This window comes from Sitophilus oryzae, unplaced genomic scaffold (assembly GCF_002938485.1).
Source record: "Sitophilus oryzae breed Bouriz unplaced genomic scaffold, Soryzae_2.0 scaffold_172_pilon_pilon, whole genome shotgun sequence".
In the NCBI taxonomy this organism is placed as follows: domain Eukaryota; kingdom Metazoa; phylum Arthropoda; class Insecta; order Coleoptera; family Curculionidae; genus Sitophilus; species Sitophilus oryzae.
Genome location: NW_022146424.1, coordinates 7,030,210 through 7,048,591, shown reverse-complemented (window position 1 = coordinate 7,048,591; position 18,382 = coordinate 7,030,210). Strand labels below are relative to the sequence as shown.

Genomic DNA, 18,382 nt, shown 5'->3' with positions numbered 1-18,382 from the left:
CTGAGTTTACGAATTAAGCTGATATAATTATATACAGCTTGCTAAAAAAATCATAAAATAGGGCTAAAAATGACAAACATATAACATTTTAAATTTGGACAAAAATTTCTCCGTTGCGTTTTTTTTTACATCTGAGTGTAGATTGTTTGGGAAAGGGGAACTTAATCACCGCAACAAATTCCGACCGCAGCGCTTCAACGGCAGAAATCAGAAATTGTCAGTAGCCGCCGTCTTGTTGATGGCATTAAAATAATATCGAAATCGTGTTTTTTTTTCATAATATTTAAGTATTTTAGTATTTTGCTAGTGCAGTTATTGAGACTATAAAACACTCAGGCACGAGGTTTGTGTGATGTAACGCTGCACGCTGTTTCGGGTAGTAAAAAATAAGTGAAAATGAAGTGAAAAGAATTAGGCGTCGTGTTGTGTTCTGACAATTTTTAAATGTTAACAAAATTGCCAAAAAAATGTTAACGTGTAGGAATGTTAACGTAAAGGAGAGCGTAATTAGGGCGTTGCGTTGTTGGGTTGTAATCTTCAATAAATGGACTTTCCCGGATATTCAACTCCCTCGAAATAACATTTTATAGCTTCATATACAGTGTGTCAATTTTAAAACTTCCGACCCTTAATATCTTTCTTGCAGTTAAAAATATGAAAAATTGGAAAGACACGTCAATTTTATTTGTAAGGGGGACACTTAAAATGAATATTTTTGGCCTTTTTCTTTCAACCCCTTAGGAGGGGTAGATGTCACCTTTACAATCTTAAATGGGAATGGGGGTCAAGTGGCACACCGTTTTAAACGGCGTTTAATTCTCTTTTCAGTGGTATCCTACTTTATTGCTTTTTATCCAGAGGTTTCCGAATAATCGGGTTTCAAAGGTGCAGAAACAATTAAACGTGTCAGATTTTGGTTTTCAGGTTAGTGTTTACACAAAAGTTATTGCAATGGATCTCCTTGTAGTACAAATGATTAGAAGATTAGGTTACACCACTTACGCCCTATCTTATAAGTTGTTCAGAACGTTGTCCATTTTCTCGTAAACAGTAATAAAGTCTGTCAAACACCTCCCTAACATCTCGGAAAATTTCACCGGGAATTGACTGGCATTCTGCTGTAATTCGCCTTTTAAGATCATTAATATCAGCAGATTGTGTTTTATAAACAATGGACTTAAGATGTCCCCCCCCCCAAAAAGTCTAAGTGATCTTGAAAGCCATTCAATTGGTCCCCTTCTGCCAATCCATGTACCTGCAAATCTCTCGTTTAACCACTGTCGGACCGGAAAAAAATAATGAGCTCTGGAGCACCGTCCTGCTCGAATGTTAACAATTCCTCCAGTGAAACTGATTAGAGGTTGCCACTCATTCGAATTTGAGAAAGGAAACGTTAATGTTTATGATGTTTTCTGTGTATTAGTATTTCGAATTTCGACCCTCTAGAAAAATGTAATGGCTACGTCCGTGTTGCCACCTAACCTTCTAATCATTTGTACTACAAGGAGATTCACTGCAATAATTTTTGTGTAAACACTGGCCTGAAAACCCAAATCTCAATGCAGGCATGTTTAATTGTTTCTGCATCTTTGAAACGCGATTATTAGAAAATCTCTGGACAAAAAGCAACAAAGTAGGATACCGCTGAAAAGAGAATTAAATGTCCTTTAAAACGATGTGCCACTTGACTCCCATTCCCATTTAAGATTGTAAGGGTGACATCTACCCCTTCTCAGGGGTTGAAAGAAAAAGGCCAAAAATATTCATTTAAAGTGTCCCCCTTACTAATAAAATTGACGTGTCTTTCTAATTTTTCATATTTTTAACTGCAAGAAAGATATTAAGGGTGGGAAATTTTAAAATTGACACACTGTATGTAGTTTCTTACACCGATTTGATCAAAAGCAAAAATATTCAAGCAGTTCGACGAAACAAGTGAGTAAACAAAGTGTTCGTTAGATAGTCAAAAAAATTAAATAGACGTACCATGAGAGGATAAAATATAATTGGCAATATTAATGGTATACTTTTTTTAATCAACTAGTGATTAAATGTTTTATGAACATCCTCTGAAATTATAATTATGTACCTTTAAAAAGTTTCATTATAGCCGAAATAGCCTCAATTACGCCCCACTAGCAAAACCGGTGATTAAAAGTATGCTCGCTACCGTAGTTGAACTCATCTAAAAAGTTTTTTTTTAACTAGAATAATAAATTATAATACAAGTTAGACCTTCTGGAGATATCAAAATATTTACTTTTTTATTTTTATTTTTAGAATGTTTACAAATTATTATACTTCCTAACACTTTTAGAATAATTAAATAATGCATTTTTCGTATACTCGCTATTTAAATCCGTGTATTTGTATATACTAGTTGTTTACGATATTCTCCGATGGTGGCAGCACCGGCGGAGAATGCATCAAGTCTATAACTTATCATACAGTCTCAAGACTTTGACCATAGACTAATGTCACGTACTTTTGAGCCACCTGGTGATCCGGAAGAAACTAATGGAGAGTTTTGGCATAACATAATTTTAGCGTTCCGTTATTTATTAACGCTAACTATAACGGTATCGTTATTCAAGCGCAAAATTATTCCTTGTAAAATATAAAATAATAAATATAGACTTGTTTACTATATTTTCTGTTTTATTAAATCATTAGAAGTGTAACATATTCAAAACTAAAAATAAAATTATGAATACATACATTTTAAACACCAACAATAGAGTACATAGCGCCTATGTTTTTGATTTAACAAATAAATTATATAATATTATAATAAAAATATTATAGAGTACTAATTGTTAAAGTACTATATTACCAACTATGTACTTACTTATTTATGATTAAACATGTTTTTTTATTTCGTTCATAAATGTATTATTCATCTAAGATGTCTAAAAGGTCTTTACTAAAAAAAGTTTACTATCTCACACGATGTAAATATCAAAATGCACAAACTAATAAGAACACAAACTATAAACACAAATCACCGAACTTTCCGGCAAATCAGGAATATCTGAATTAATAATTATTTAAAAATGATTTAAAAATAACTTGACGGATCACCAACATTTTGACAACTAAACCAAAACTAAACCATAGATGGTAGTTAATATAGAGGCTGTCATGTCATCTTCATATATAAATTAGAAACCTGTACTTTAATGCCTTTTGCGCCGTCTGGTGATGCGGAAGAAACTAAATTTATAGTTCCATAAAATTACCATTGAGTGTCTAGAGCATGACTTTGACAAAAGTTAATATCTGAGACGGTTTTACAGAAGTTAGTGCTCCATCTCCGATATCAGTCGTACGAAATAGTTTAATGTAATAAAACATGAATGGTTGTCGTCTTAGGGCACTCAGTGATAAGTTATTCTGATGTTTCCCTAGTTTCCCCACAGAATCTGCATTTACCGTTGTTTCTTATAGCTTCAATATAGTGTGGTCTACATTAAGGAGACAGTGTCATGTTAAAAACCCCGTGACAATTGGAAGATTGTTCTTACATAAACCAAAGAAAATCTTTGATTTTTCTCGGTAATAAGCCCTGTGAACTTTCTTCAATTCTTTTAGTCTGTTGAAGGATTCCCATTCCAGGTTACGGATGGAGTCTTCCAGGTGTTTGAGTTCTGCTTTAAGTTTGTTTACACTAGGGAAGCACAACGGTTCTGGTTCAGTTAGTGAAGAGTGTTCGCTCCTTTTCAGGCTAGATCGTTTGCGTTTTTTTTAAATATGTTTGGAACGCCAATTGATGTTCACTGCAGATCAGTGACATTCTAGACATTATAAAATATAAATTCAACGGAAAATAAAGAGGAAACATTTTATTCAAATCTAAGAAAATATTGAAATATACAGGGTGATTCCTGTAAGTTGGTCATGCTTTGGTTTGGTTTGCAAAAATTACCCAATGCATATCACATCTACGCCACTGGTTGAAACTAAAATCTCTTCTTTTTACATTTAAAGTGTCTCTGTTAAGTAGACTCCTATAATTAAATTTTATAACGATACCTTCAACTGTAAAAAACTATTAAAGAATATCTTTAATTTTTTAAAAACTTTAATACCCTGTATCTTGCGTAAGAGGCATTTCCGACCCATAGTGTGCTATATCAAAATTTATATTTCGACGTCCCCTATCATTCCCTGAAAGCATGGCCACCTTACAGGAATCACCCTGTATAGAAATTGCTGGGAATCAAAATGTAAACAAAAATAATGAAAAGAAATCACAACAACTGTCAAACCTATCAAACCACAATAATATTGATAACAATTTACCGTAAAAAAATTATAAAATATTTTGATATTTGTAGGAAGAACAATCAAAGAATTATGAAAACCGTTTTTAACAATTTCTATTTAATTTTATTTTTTACAGGTTATGGTTCAGTATCTCCCAGAACATCATGGGGTAAACTAGTAACTATCATCTATGCATTGATAGGCATCCCTTTAATGTTACTCTACTTATCCACCACCGGGGATGTTCTTGCTAGAAGCTTTCGTCGATTGTATGGTAAACTATGTGGCAGGTAAATGGTTCATTTTTGTATTGATTCTTAACAAACCCTGTTTAACAAACGATGTTTAATGAAACATCGTTTTAAACTATATAAACCATGTTAATATGTACCATTGGATAAAATAAATCACTTTTTTTATCCAATGGTACATAGGAAATACATAGGGAGTTTCATTTCTTAGTGAATTTAGTATATTGCATTTATTAATCTTCCGGTATAGTTGAATTAACGTTGCTAGTAGGAACTTGGTTTGTCACCAGTGTACTATTGTATTAATTGACATATTTATAAATTGACGGTTGTAGTTGGTTAGGCAACCTAACCTAACCAATGACAAAAACGCCTTTCGCACGAATTCGGCACACGTTCGAGTACGTTTCCATTAAAAGAAGAAAGTATTAAAAAAGCTGAAGAAGCACGACAAGCTTTACTGACACCAAATAGTGAATCCATTTACCAAAAGGAATCTAAAAAATACCTTCAGTGACTTGAACAGAAAAATACTGTAGCAGTCGGTTATCGATGAAACTGTTCTCTTGTTAATTTATTATATGTTACATTAATGATGTAAATAAATAAAATTAGAGTAGTTAGATGAGTGTCGAATTTCAATTTCCATTATTATTCAAAAAATCTATTGTATTTCGTGCTTGTTAACTATAAAAGATAGAAGGAATTATGGCATCTTAATTCGCGTTAATAATATATCCCAAGGGCGTTATGACTAGGGAATGCAATTCCGCAAATGCTGGATCCCGCAAATGAGATTCCGCGGGATCGAAGTTGCGGGATTTACCGTGCAGGATCCGCGGGATTGACACATTACTACTGGATAACCCAATCGATCTCGATCAAGGTCAAACCCCTTCGTTCCGGGCCGATGAGTCGATGCTCGGAACCCGGGGGACCCGTTTAACTAGTACTTGTGAACAATTTCGTCAAATAAACTACCGGACATAATTATCGGGACAAGCAAAATTTTAGGGTAAATTTAAAGTTGAATATCTCTTGAACTAAAAAAGATTTTGGGATGCGGTTTGGACCAGGTTTTAGATGCATCTATTGTGATTAAGATGCTATGTGGTTTTCGAAAATATATTAAGCAAATTCTCGTATACAGGGTGTTTTATAAGAGAGTGAAAATTTGGTCAAGAATCTTTTTTACCGCAAATTTACAAGTTTTAAAAAATCGAAATTTTTACCAAGTACGACTAATCTGTATTGAAATTAGAAAAAACAATTTGATCGGTTTTTTAATTTTTTGTTTTAGGGAAAATTGACTTTTTTTCGAAAAAGTGGTGCAAAAAGCTTTGTACATTCTGCATATGGTAAAAAATTATGAGTGCATATAATTGATATAGAGTGTATCTAAAAGCAGATAACTAACACAAGTTAAAAGAAACTTCAACATCAGAATAATATTTTTATTTACAAAATAAATAGATAAATTATAATAAAATTTAAGTTTATTTAATATTAAATATATTTTTTGAACACCCTGTATAAATCGGTATTATAATTTAAGTATATTATAATTTCTGTACAACTAGTTTAAGATTCACGCTATATCAATATATTGTGGGCCTGTGCAAAATGTACAATGCCTTTTGTACCATTTAGAACCAAATGTATGACTATTGTTTACAGTCCCGCAATTATGCGGATCCGTGGGATTGATTGCTTTAATCCCGCGGGTTTGCGGGATTGAGATTTTGGTGCGGGATTGCATTCCCTAGTTATGACTATTTATGGTTAACGTAACCAAGACGATATAAGCTTATATTAATTCAGTAAGAAGTAAAATTATTTAATTTTATTTGCAGCAAGACAAACCCACAAATTCCACAACAACAAATACAACAAAGATGTGCATGCAGCAACACTGTACGAGTACCTGTAACGCTATGTCTGGTGATAGTTTTGGCCTATATATGTTCCGGTGCGATGCTGTTTCATCGACTGGAGAACTGGTCGTTATTAGAAGGTACGATATACCGGGTGTTTTTCAAAAGCGGCTCTTCCTTATATTTTTTTTATTTTTTCAGTTAATAAATCGAGATTTGGTGTGTCTTATGACATAAATTAAGAATGATTGACGTTTTCGGTTACTTCCTGTTTCACCGGAAACGACTACAACTTTTGATTTTTAAATGGCACCCTCGGTATTTTCTTACTTTATTCGATAGACTTTTTTCGAAATATGCTAATGAGCCACCCCCGATCCCTTTGAAAAAAATTGAGATATGATTAAAAATACGATTTGGGCATCATTTAACCGGCCAGGAGAAGACACGAAAAACACTAGACGATCAAATCTATTTTCCAAGCATCCTTGATTAAAAATTAGTGTTTTTAACACAGCTATGGCACTCTAGATTGAAATTTAAAATACAATTGAATGGGTGGCTGCAATAACCAGAGAGCTCCATTTTAATAAATTTGTAGGAAATCGAAAAAGAGATGCTCGGTTCTTGCTGGAAACCCAGAGGAAGTCAGCTACAACTAACATCGCCATTTATGTACAGGGTGGACCATTTTGGTTGTTTCTATGCCAAGCTGAATAAGAAAATTTAAAAATATACAGGTGGTTCTATTTAAAAAAACATAAGTATAGTTAATATCTCAAAAAATATTTTTTTCGAAAAAAGTCTGACTACGCCACTGCATTCTACACAGAAAAGTGCATTTAGAATGTATAATTCATTTTACCGTGGTTGCTGAAATAAACAAACTATCGAACATCTTCAAAAAGTACAAAATTAGAGAATCCCCCTGTAGCTTCGAAACCGATCAAGATAGCCACGAGCCGTTTGCGCCATTGTAATTTTTTCAAAAAAAGAACCCGAGACTGCAGTATCAAAATTCGAATATTTCTCACGGTTTCCTAGATACCCCATAGAAACAACCAAAATGGTCCACCCTGTACAGTTATATTGAAAGAACTGATTTTTGCAGGAAACGATCGGCCAAATTTTTTAAAAGGTTTTAAATTTTAATTCATTAAAAATCTCATTTTCGAAAAGAAGTGGAGCTGCCTGGTTATTGCAGCCACCCCTTTAATTTTGTTTTAAGCAAAAACATCAAAAGTTGACATATGATACGTCATTATATTCAGAGTCTCATTTTCTATCGAATAAAGTAAAAAATACCAAGAGTGTCATTTAAAAATCAAAAGTTCTAGTCATTTCCAGTAAAACAGGAAGTGGCCGAAAATAATTGAATACGTCAATCAATCCTAATTTCTGTCATACACTAGCATACCAAATCTCGTTTTTTTTATATGAAAAAATTAAAAAGTTATAGTGTTGAGCTATTTTGAAACGCACCCGATATATCCAAATATATAATGGAAATAAATTTCTTTCAGTTTTTAGGTATATAATAAAATTATATAAGAGTTTCTTGCCTTGAACCGCTAATTTTGTGAAACGACCCAAGCTCACTTGATGATGGGGTAGGGCCCCGAAACCGGTAGCGAGAGCAGGTTGATCCACATTATGACGAGCACAGCGTGGAATTAATTTCTATATTAGCAGTTCAAGGCAAGAAATTTATATAATTTTATTATATATCCAAATATAGATATGCTTTTATTTATTGGCATCCTAGCTATTATTAGCTTATGCTATTAATATTACCATATATAGACAGGTTACGAACTAAGTTAAATTAAATTTAACACAATAAACAAGCCATTTTAATGTTATTAAATCATTATTTTCGGACCCATAATTTAGCTTATTCCGAATGAGACATAATAAAGCATGAAAATCTCGCAAAGTGAACTGGAACAGTCATTAAAACATTAAACCCTAATTCTACAATTTCTCTCTATTAATTTTGATTAACGTAACAATTATTTCTATTTCTCGAAAACATTCATTTGTCCGAAAAGACCTTTCTCAAATCTCTAAGAAGTTCCTCTAAAAAGGAATGACAAATAATCAAATTATTTGGATCGGTTTAAGGAAGTTTGGAACTGAATAGGCATTGAAGATTCTATTCGTTACTGTATTCCAAAGGGTATTGTCGAATTTTATTCTAAATGTCTTCAACAGCAATAAATTCTTTATTTATTGTAGAGATAAGACCGGTTAAAATGATAATACAATAAGTTTCCTTATGCTACTCGATTTCTAAAGTTAATTTAAGTAATGAAAAGATTTCAAACATTTGTACAATAGATGACGATTTTATCATAACATGTTTGGCTGTGATTCACCATAAGTAATTATAGAGTGTGATCAGTACTTTTAAAGTGAAACTTCTTTACTAGCAATGGAAGTAAAAATTCAAGGCCGTGGTGTATCAAGGGTATATCACGGCCTTGAATTGACACGGTATGACCTTGATCATGCCTTGATGCACAACCCAGGGGGGTGACAGTGAAATAGGAAAATTGGAAACAGTCATTAGTGTCATTCCTGTCATCTCCTGACGACAAGTATGGCCGCCTAGACAAGGACAGCAATGTTTTTGTCTAACTATTGTCTAACTTCACAGTTTAGAATTGACAGATTTGTTCTAGAACAAATTTCGACGCCATTTTCATTTTCTCCGTGTAGTTTTGTTTTGTAAATTCAATTTGATATTTCGGCTAAAATTTATAAATATAAAAGTAATAAAGCATATAAAATATATATTACATGAAAAATCCTGGAGAAAAAGACGTTTCTGCAGTACTAGGTATGTCCCATGTATATTAAAAATAGGTAGTAAATACACACTATTTCTATATTTTTTAGATGCAAGAAAATTAGGAAGAAAATTTTGTTATATGTTCATGATCGGCGATTTTTTTGAAAATGCAAACAATTTACAGAAAGGTAAGATCATTTTTAACTATAGCCAGCATTAGTTATCTCCAGTATGTGCGATTTATTGTCAATAATACAATAAATCTGTCTCATACAATCTGATTGTTATCCGATTAAAAGTCTCTTTTTGCTTCTTTTGGATTTATAAACCAGGTCTCTTTGGGAATAATGGAGCTTTTTTTAAATAGTATATTTATATTTTGCTATTTTCAGGTTTGGTTTGCTTTGGTATAAGGCTCCCGTTTTCATATTCCTGCCCCCGTTATCTGTTTCTGAAGGCTGTGAATACGTGTATTTATTTACAAATTACTGTAAGTCATGCTTATACCTCACTAATTTACGTTAAAACTGCATATAATTAAGTAATTGATATAGAAATCATTCAATTCTTTATTTTTTATATTTATTTAGTCACGTTGTCTCATATTTCAAATAAATATGTTTGAATAAATTTTTATTTTGTTTTATTTATGATAAGAAAGAGTACAAAATACATTTAAACTGAAAGAGGTGCCCTCCATTGAATAACCGGAAACGGAAATAAAGATGAAGCCATCGTGTCAACCTGTCAATTGAAATATAGTTCTCCAGACGACAACGAAGGTTTTCGGTGGCGTATCGTGTTTCCACAATTTAACACAGAGTTGGCACTTCTTTCTAGTTAATTATTTTATGGCACAACCTAGCAAGAAAAAAAGTGACAAGGATCGCGCAAACACCAAAAAACATTTGATTTAAAACTAAGAAAAGTATTATAATAAACTTGATACTAGGGAATGCAATCCCGCAAATGCGGGATCCCTCTAAGATTCCGCGGGATCAAAGTTGCGGGATTTACCGTGCGGGATCTGCGGGATCGACACATTACTACTGGGTAACCGAATTGATCTCAATCATGATCAAACCGCTACGTTCCGGGCCGATGCATCGACGCTCGGAACCCTGGGGATTCCCCTTACGGCTTGGCCATTAAAAATAAGTGAAACAAACAGGTTAGTTGGTAGATTTCTTTCTGGCGTTTAACTAGTACTTGTCGACAGTTTCGTCAAATAAACCGCCGGAGATAATTATCGAGACAAGCAAAATTTTAGAGTAAATTTAAAGTTGAATATCACTTGAAGTAAAAAAGATTTTTGGATGCGGTTTGGACCAGGTTTTAAATGCATCTATTGTGATTAAGATGCTATGTGGTTTTCGAAAATATATTTAGTGAATTCTCGTATACAGGGTGTTTTATAAGAGTGTGAAAATTTGGTTAAGAATCTTTTTTACCACAAATTTACAATTTTTAAAAAATCGATATTTTTACCAAGTACGACTAATCTGTATTGAAATTAGAAAAAACAATTTGATCGGTTTTTTATTTTTTTTTGTTTTAAGGAAAATACGACGTTTTTTCGAATAATATGCATTTTTAGTCATATGTATGGTCCTAAATGGTACAAAAAGCTTTGTACATTCTGCATATGCCAAAAAATTATTCATATAGAGTGTATCTAAAAGCAGATAACTAACACAAGTTAAAAAAACTTCAACATTAGAATAATATTTTTATTTATAAAATTATAATAAAATTTAAGTTTATTTAATATTAAATATATTTTTGTATGTATAATATAAAATTTTGTATGTATAATATTAAATATATTTTTGTATGTATATAATGTATTTTGTTTGTATAAAATGACTGGAAAGCACTATAAATACAAATTGTTGGTTAGGTTCAAATTTTTTCTCTTTTTAAATAAATTTATGCGTTAACTACATATTAGGCATTTGGGCAACAGCCCAGCTACGTCGAAACACCGGTTCCCATTAGAACACCGAAGTTAAGCGACGGAAGGCGATGCTAGTGGATGGACGGGTGACCGGTTCGAAACTTTGCATCGTGCTGTTGTCCAAGGGAAAAGTGTAAAATCTATTGATACACACTGCTTATTCACGCCGGTTCAAGGCCGGATGAGATCGGATATCTCGTGAGTAAGAGTTAATTTAGACACTTCCTAAGTCGGTAGGCCATTGACCATGATATGGCCGAGGACCGCGGTTCGGATTCCGCGTAAACAAAGTAGGTCCCGTCCAGTTTAGCCATTGCAGCAGAAAGGAGACGTTAACTTGAACCTCACACATATTAGGCATTTGCATAAAAGTGTATATTTTGGGTGGTATTTCACAAAATTTGCAGGCTATTTGGGAAACAGAAAATGTACCGATTACAGAAATAAGTTGAAAATAACATTTGTATTAAAGCATTATATGTCACTTTATCAAACATGTCCTTCAAATCCTTCTAGTTAATAGCTGTTAGTAAGAAGTTTCACTTCAAATATGCGCACATAAAGCACACTCATTTTTTTTAACTCGCACGTTACTTTAATTAAATATAGGGACAGTAAATATTTTTTGGGTTGTTTGTATATTTAAACAGACATATTAAATAATTAGTTCTTACTCAAAGAATTTAGAAATCTGAATACTTAATAGTCATCAACATTTAATAAAATAGAAAATTTAAAGTCTCAAGATCAGTTTAATACAAATTATTGTTACTATTACTATTATATTTTTAGAGTTATTTTAGGTAACACCGAGGGTAACACAGTTTCAACCAGAATATTTTATTATAATATATCTGGATATGATTCGCATTTCGTATTTCACCCATCGTTTAAGTGTAGAGCAACAATATTTTGATTCGGTGCTAAACGTTTACTTATTTAAAAAAAGTTTACAGTCCAAACACAAATTCGAAGAAAAATTATTAGTTACAAACCAAAACATGATTTTGTATTAACATTTTTATGTTTCAGGAAGTTACTTCTGCTTTACCAGTTTAGGCACAATAGGGTTTGGAGACCTACTTCCTGGTCAAAAAGCTGACGAGGTGTCCCTTTGCGCATGCTCGGCTTACATTTTGACTGGAATGGCCCTAGTAGCTATGTGTTTCAGTCTGGTCCAGGATGAAGTAATAGCGTTGTTAAGGTAAATGATACTTAATTAATAACTAATTGATAATAATCGGTGATTCAACAGACTGCATAGTACTCTGAAACATTTAAAATATGATTTTTGTTATGTTTTTGAGGTATATCGGAGCTTCGTGTTCGAAGAACACTCCTAAAATTAAAAACGACGAAGAGGCTGTGACATCGCTGCCTGGTTCTTGACAACGACCTACGACGGAGGGTGCGGCTCCGTCAAAAATGGCAGGCAGAAGATCACCGCCAGTCCTACATCATAACAGCCTACCTAGAAAAAGTAATTTCCACAGAAACACGCCGGCGAGAAGATCTGCTGCCGGTTATGGTAAGAATTGTATTATCTAATTATCATAGCAATCATTATAGAATGTAAATTTGATATCAATTAAACTTTTAGTGATGCAATCGAAGGCGCGATTTTTAAATTCATTGTTGCCAACCATGGACATATTTCGGCGCCGGGCTGACTAACTTGAATTTAAATTTCGCGCTGGAGATTCAGGTGGTAGCTCTGCTGTAAACAATATCAAGTTGTCAGGTTTATTTATTTTATTTCCTAATATTTTCATTCGTTTTTATTTAGTTTTTGGTTTAAATAAATAGTGTTGTGATACTTTAAGCTTAAAAATGTTTACTAGCAGACCTCGCAATAGAACATTGTTCTTTTTAGAACCCCTTTTAGTGCGAAGTGTACAAGATAGCTTGATAGTCGTAAAAAAACTCATCACAACTTTATTAGAATATTTTGAACGGGAAAGCGGTAGTAATGGCCCTTTATGTCGCTTAAGTGCTGTTAAAAACGTGAGTTTTGTTGATGTAAATAATAACTGTTTATAATATTTATAATTAATTTATTTTTGTTTCCTAAAATATTTTGATTAAAAGAAAATATATAAAAGTGGGCAACTCTGTGCCGGTAAAGCTTAATCACGTGACTAAAAGTTTATTTGGTATGAACTGTAGAATTTTATACCTTAAAAGTTGGTTAATTAATGTTTAATCTTATTTTTTTAAAGCAGTATCTTTTTACCTTATCTCTCTAAAGTAGTAAAAGCGATTGTTACGTTTTTCCTCGTTTCGTTGTGACGAGGCTGTACAGCCAAGGCACACAAAATCATTCATACTCCGAATAGAACATCCTATTTTTTTCAAACGCCACAAATAATGTTTTAACCAATTTCAAACATTCCAAATAATATAAAAAGATTTAAAAGTCATACCTTGTATGTAATTATTTATCGAGAAACTACGGTTACGCTTGTTGAATTTGACTGTTTATGTCAGTATATAATGGTATATACCTAAACACTTACTATTTGATCCTTCGGAACATGCTTCGGCGCCATATGCATTTGGGCATCTTTTTTGTAATTCTTACGGTAATTCGTCAGCCAGTAACACAACACTTAAAAATCATATTCTTCAGTTAAAAAAATATGAAAAAACAAAAGAACATATTTTAAAACAATAAACAAACTTAAAAACAACAGCAAATTTAAAACACGATCTACGAATAACGGGCAAAATAAAATATAAATTGATAAATGTTGACTGGTTAAATTTTATATTTGAAGGTAAAAACAGGTAAAAATTTAAGTTTTGTAAAATTTTATTGCTAATTGCGCCCCCTCGTGCGTCTAGTAATGGACTATCGGCTACAACCTGTCACTTCCATAAGAGTTTCCTAGGCATGTTTTATGCCTAGGCGTTAAAATGACTTTTTATATTGTCAATCGCGTCAAAAAAAAATAATATTTTTGTGACATTTGAAAAAAATATATTTTTTTGTAGGAGCTGAACCACTGATAGAATACTTCGTGCCACGTAGCATGAGCGAGTTTGACTTGTCCATAGCAGCAGGGGATTCCCCGCCAGTGCCAAACTTTCTTCCTTTAACAGTCAGAGCTCCCAGAAAAATGAACAACGCCAACGCCAAACAAAAAGAGAAAATGGTCACCTTTGAAGATGAGATGGCTTCCAGATTAGGTAACACTATTAACGAAATGCTCTAGAATTTTCTTTGTCATCTGGTTTTCTTTTTTAGTTTGATCTATATATACCCTTAGTGTCAGCCATGTTAATCCCCCATCGCGATCCACCCAAGATTGTTGATATGCTCCTTTCTTAATATTTTTATTCAAAAAATTTATTTCATCTTTTGTAATATCCAAAGTCAAATATAAATAATACCTATAGAACGAAAATTATTAAAAAGCCCTTTTCAAGGTTAGACATATTTGAATAGAAAAATATTTTCATAAAGAAATGAAAATTAGATTTAAAAATAGAGTACAAAGAACGTCCAAGTCTCTAAAATATTTTCTTAATAAGCTCTTCTATATATCCCTTTCTGTTGGAGCTAGGCATTTTAATCGATTTTCTTATTACAACTTTTATGATATCAATTTCTACTCAGAATAAGTGAAGTTCGTCTGCCATAATTTTAATAAAGAGTAGAAAAATGAAAAGAATCTAAAATCTTAAAAAGTGCATTCTATAAATAAATCTGCTTTTAAGAAAAATAAGTGTGAATGAAAATAGGATGCTCTTTTGAGTAAAATAAAAAATAAACATAAAACAATCATTAATAGCTAATTTTAACAACTTTTCAAAAGCAAAATAAAACAGTAATTCACCACAAGAAACCAAAACACTTTACTTTTGCACTGGACTCGTGTTTCGCTAACCATGTTAGGATCATCAGCAAATGATTAAAACTAACGATAGATTGCCATTTCTAAATATATTAGTTATTAGAAATACTAATAATTTTACAACGCTACACACAGATAAATTCCTAATGAGTCTTATCATAGTGTTGAATATAAGATGGCTAGTTTAAATTTCTTAGTTCATTCATAGACTACTTAGGTTTCCACTTACCCCAATCACAGAATATCTAGCTACGCAACAGAAGCCTCGTTACATGTATAAAATTGTAGGTAGCAAAAGGAGACAGGCTTTAAAAGCCTGTCTCCAAATCAGATATTTTGATGTGGTAGTTTCGCTACTACATAATAGAGGGCAATAAATTTAAAAGAAAACAGTTTTCTACAAACAAAATTTAAAAGAATTTTGTGCAGTGTTGCCATTGTGTAATTCATATCGTAATACTTCCTGATAAAGCCTACCTTCAAATTTGCTACATCATTTAAACATATTAAAATAGATCAGAGCTGTTTTTTTCAGTTTGCCATGTTAGTTGGAATTAAATCTTATGAGCTAAATTACAATCACTTCCTGACGTTTGATTGTATAATTGAATCCTGAATTTTCATTGTAATTCGGCGACAATATAAGTATTGTTCTACTATTATGATACCACTTCCTGACGTTCAATTGTGTTCATACCAAGTTCATATCGTATAATCGGAAAAAACGGCGTTAGCGATAGCTATGAAATGAATATCGCTGTCATTTTATATGTAAATTTATATGGGAAATGTCATCGATCGTCCTTTTTCAGCCAACTGGACGCCGTTTTTTTCAGAAGCATATCAAGTGATACCATAATATAGTACTATATTACGATACATGGCGTTCGATTGGGCTTAAACTTGGTATACTATATCTTCAGTGACATTGTAATATCATGGTACCATGGAGCATATAAAGTGGTACCTTCTATAGTACCATATTTGATGACATAGCAATATTAGGTATATGGCGGCAATAGGGCTTAAACTTGGTATACTACGTATTTTCGGTGATATTGTAATATTATGGTACCATGGAGCATAATACGAGGTACCATAATATAGTACCATATTACGATGCCATTTCCTGGCGTTCGATTGGGCTTAAACTTGTTATACTACGTATCTTCGGTTACATTGTAATATGATGGTACTATGATGCATATAAAGTGGTACCTTAATATAGTACCATATTTCAATACCATTTCCTGGCGTTCGATTGAGCTCATATTTGATATATACTTGCGTATTTTTGATGACATTGCATTATTATGGTACCATGAAGCATATCAACTGGTACCATAATATAGTACTATATTAGGTACATGGCGTTCGATTGGGCTTAAACTTGGGATACTACGTATTTTCGGTGACATTGTAATATGATGGTACTATGATGCATATAAAGTGGTACCTTAATATAGTACCATATTACGATACCATTTCCTGGCGTTCGATTGGGCTCAAACTTGGTATACTACGTATCTTCGGTTACATTGTAATATGATTGAACTATGATGTATATAAAGTGGTACCTTAATATAGTACCATATTACGATACCATGTCATGGCGTTCGATTGTTCTTAAATTTGGTATACTACGGATCTTCGGTGACATTGCAATATTATGGTACCTTAAAGCATATCGAGTGGTACCATAACATAGTACACTATTATGATATTATTTCCTGTAGTTCGATTGGGCCCAAATTTGGTATACTTGCGTTTCTTTATAAAGATTTGTTTAATTAATAATTTTAATTTATTTTACGAATTTTAATTTATTTTAATTTATTGTTCGATGTCGTGACAGCAACTTTTATGCCGAACTAATATATTATTAATTGTACCTGTGTCACTTTTTAAAATCTACCTAGGTCTATATAAATAACGTGGCAAACAGAAGAAATTTGTTATTATAGTATTTTTAGTCAGTTAACATTTTTTGTACTGCATTTTAATAAATTATTTCCATTATTATTAAACTTATATTTCATTACTAACGTTCCAGCATTAATAAATATCACTATCAATCGCCCTGTCTATTATTAATTTTAAAGGTAATTAAAGGTATTTTCTTAGTTAACATTATAAGGTAGTGTATATAAAAAATGTATATGTTTTGTAATAATATACTTAAAACTATTTTAATAGCCAAAGGAATAATTAATATAAGTGTATCTGACAAGAAAAGATGAATAGAAAGAAACACATACTGCATTATACATAATAAAGAGAATGGGATGCCAATTCAAGTCTTTTTGAATCTGGCAACTGTGCATATTTAGCCGAGCTATAAGGCCGTCGACGAGCCGTCGATCCAAAACCGAAAGTTCAAAATTTCTAATTATATTCTGATTATGACATTGCCGCGCCATCTAGTATTCTATTTGTGCAATTTTAGCTCTTTCATTTCGAGTATTTTTCTGTTGCGTAGCTAGATATTCTGTGCCCCAATGAAAGATTGAGAGAATAATGAAATAGAAAGAAATTACATTAGGAATGTAGCTGAATGTTATGGATATTCTTCTTAATTAGTTAATAAACTAATTACAAAACACAAAACGTAGGTATAAGTTTGCGATTTGAATTGAACAAAAAAAATTAGAGACCATTTTTATGTAAAATTGAGCGCTCGATCTACAACTTTTATTTGAACTTCTTTTTCTAATCCTTACCGTTTCTCCGAAATTTTGAAAATATAATTTTATTTATTTATTTCACCCCTTTTCGGGGGTGAATTTATAATAAGTATTTACCGAAACTTCGTATTTGAAAGTGATTGGACTATAAAGATAAAACACCTCCACTGGTAGGGTCGGGTATTTATGAAATGTCATTTAAAGATTGTAATGAGAAATATGTTGGAGAAACTAGAAGATCAGTATGAACTAGATTTAAAGAACATATAGCTCAGATATCGTATGGTAGATCGGATAAATCTTGCGTTGTTCAACATATTGTTGAGAAAAATTATTGTATAGATATTAATAATTTAAAATTAATTAAACAATTCGCAAATTACAGGCAATTAGATGCATATGTGAGCGTCAAAATTAATAAACGTAAAGATAATATGCACAGAGATAATGATCCAATTCCTTCCACCTTCCAGTTCCCTTCCCCTATTGCTCTAGTCTCGATAATTAGTTGTTACACTCGGTTGCTCTTAATTGGGACGCTCGCTATATAAAAGCTCATTTGTAGATATTACTTTAGTTTTAATCATCTACTAATGATGCTAACATGGTTAGCGAAACGCACGTCCAGTGCAAAAGTAAAGTGTTTTGGTGTATTGCGGTGAATTAGTGATTTATTTTGCTGTTGTATTGTAACACCAA

The 18,382-nt window shown here is 32.4% G+C and overlaps 1 protein-coding gene across 1 annotated transcript in view; it reads left to right on the top strand.

The window, feature by feature from the left end:
• Positions 1 to 18,382, top strand: part of LOC115881539 (TWiK family of potassium channels protein 7-like) — a 165,094-nt gene that overhangs the window by 144,320 nt on the left and 2,392 nt on the right. Inside the window, exons 4-8 of the mRNA XM_030899075.1 lie at positions 4,403 to 4,556; positions 6,371 to 6,531; positions 12,175 to 12,346; positions 12,450 to 12,670; positions 14,137 to 14,331. Of these exons, the coding sequence (XP_030754935.1) occupies positions 4,403 to 4,556; positions 6,371 to 6,531; positions 12,175 to 12,346; positions 12,450 to 12,531 (569 nt within the window). The 3' untranslated portion in view covers positions 12,532 to 12,670; positions 14,137 to 14,331. The remainder of the gene's footprint in view (positions 1 to 4,402; positions 4,557 to 6,370; positions 6,532 to 12,174; positions 12,347 to 12,449; positions 12,671 to 14,136; positions 14,332 to 18,382) is intronic.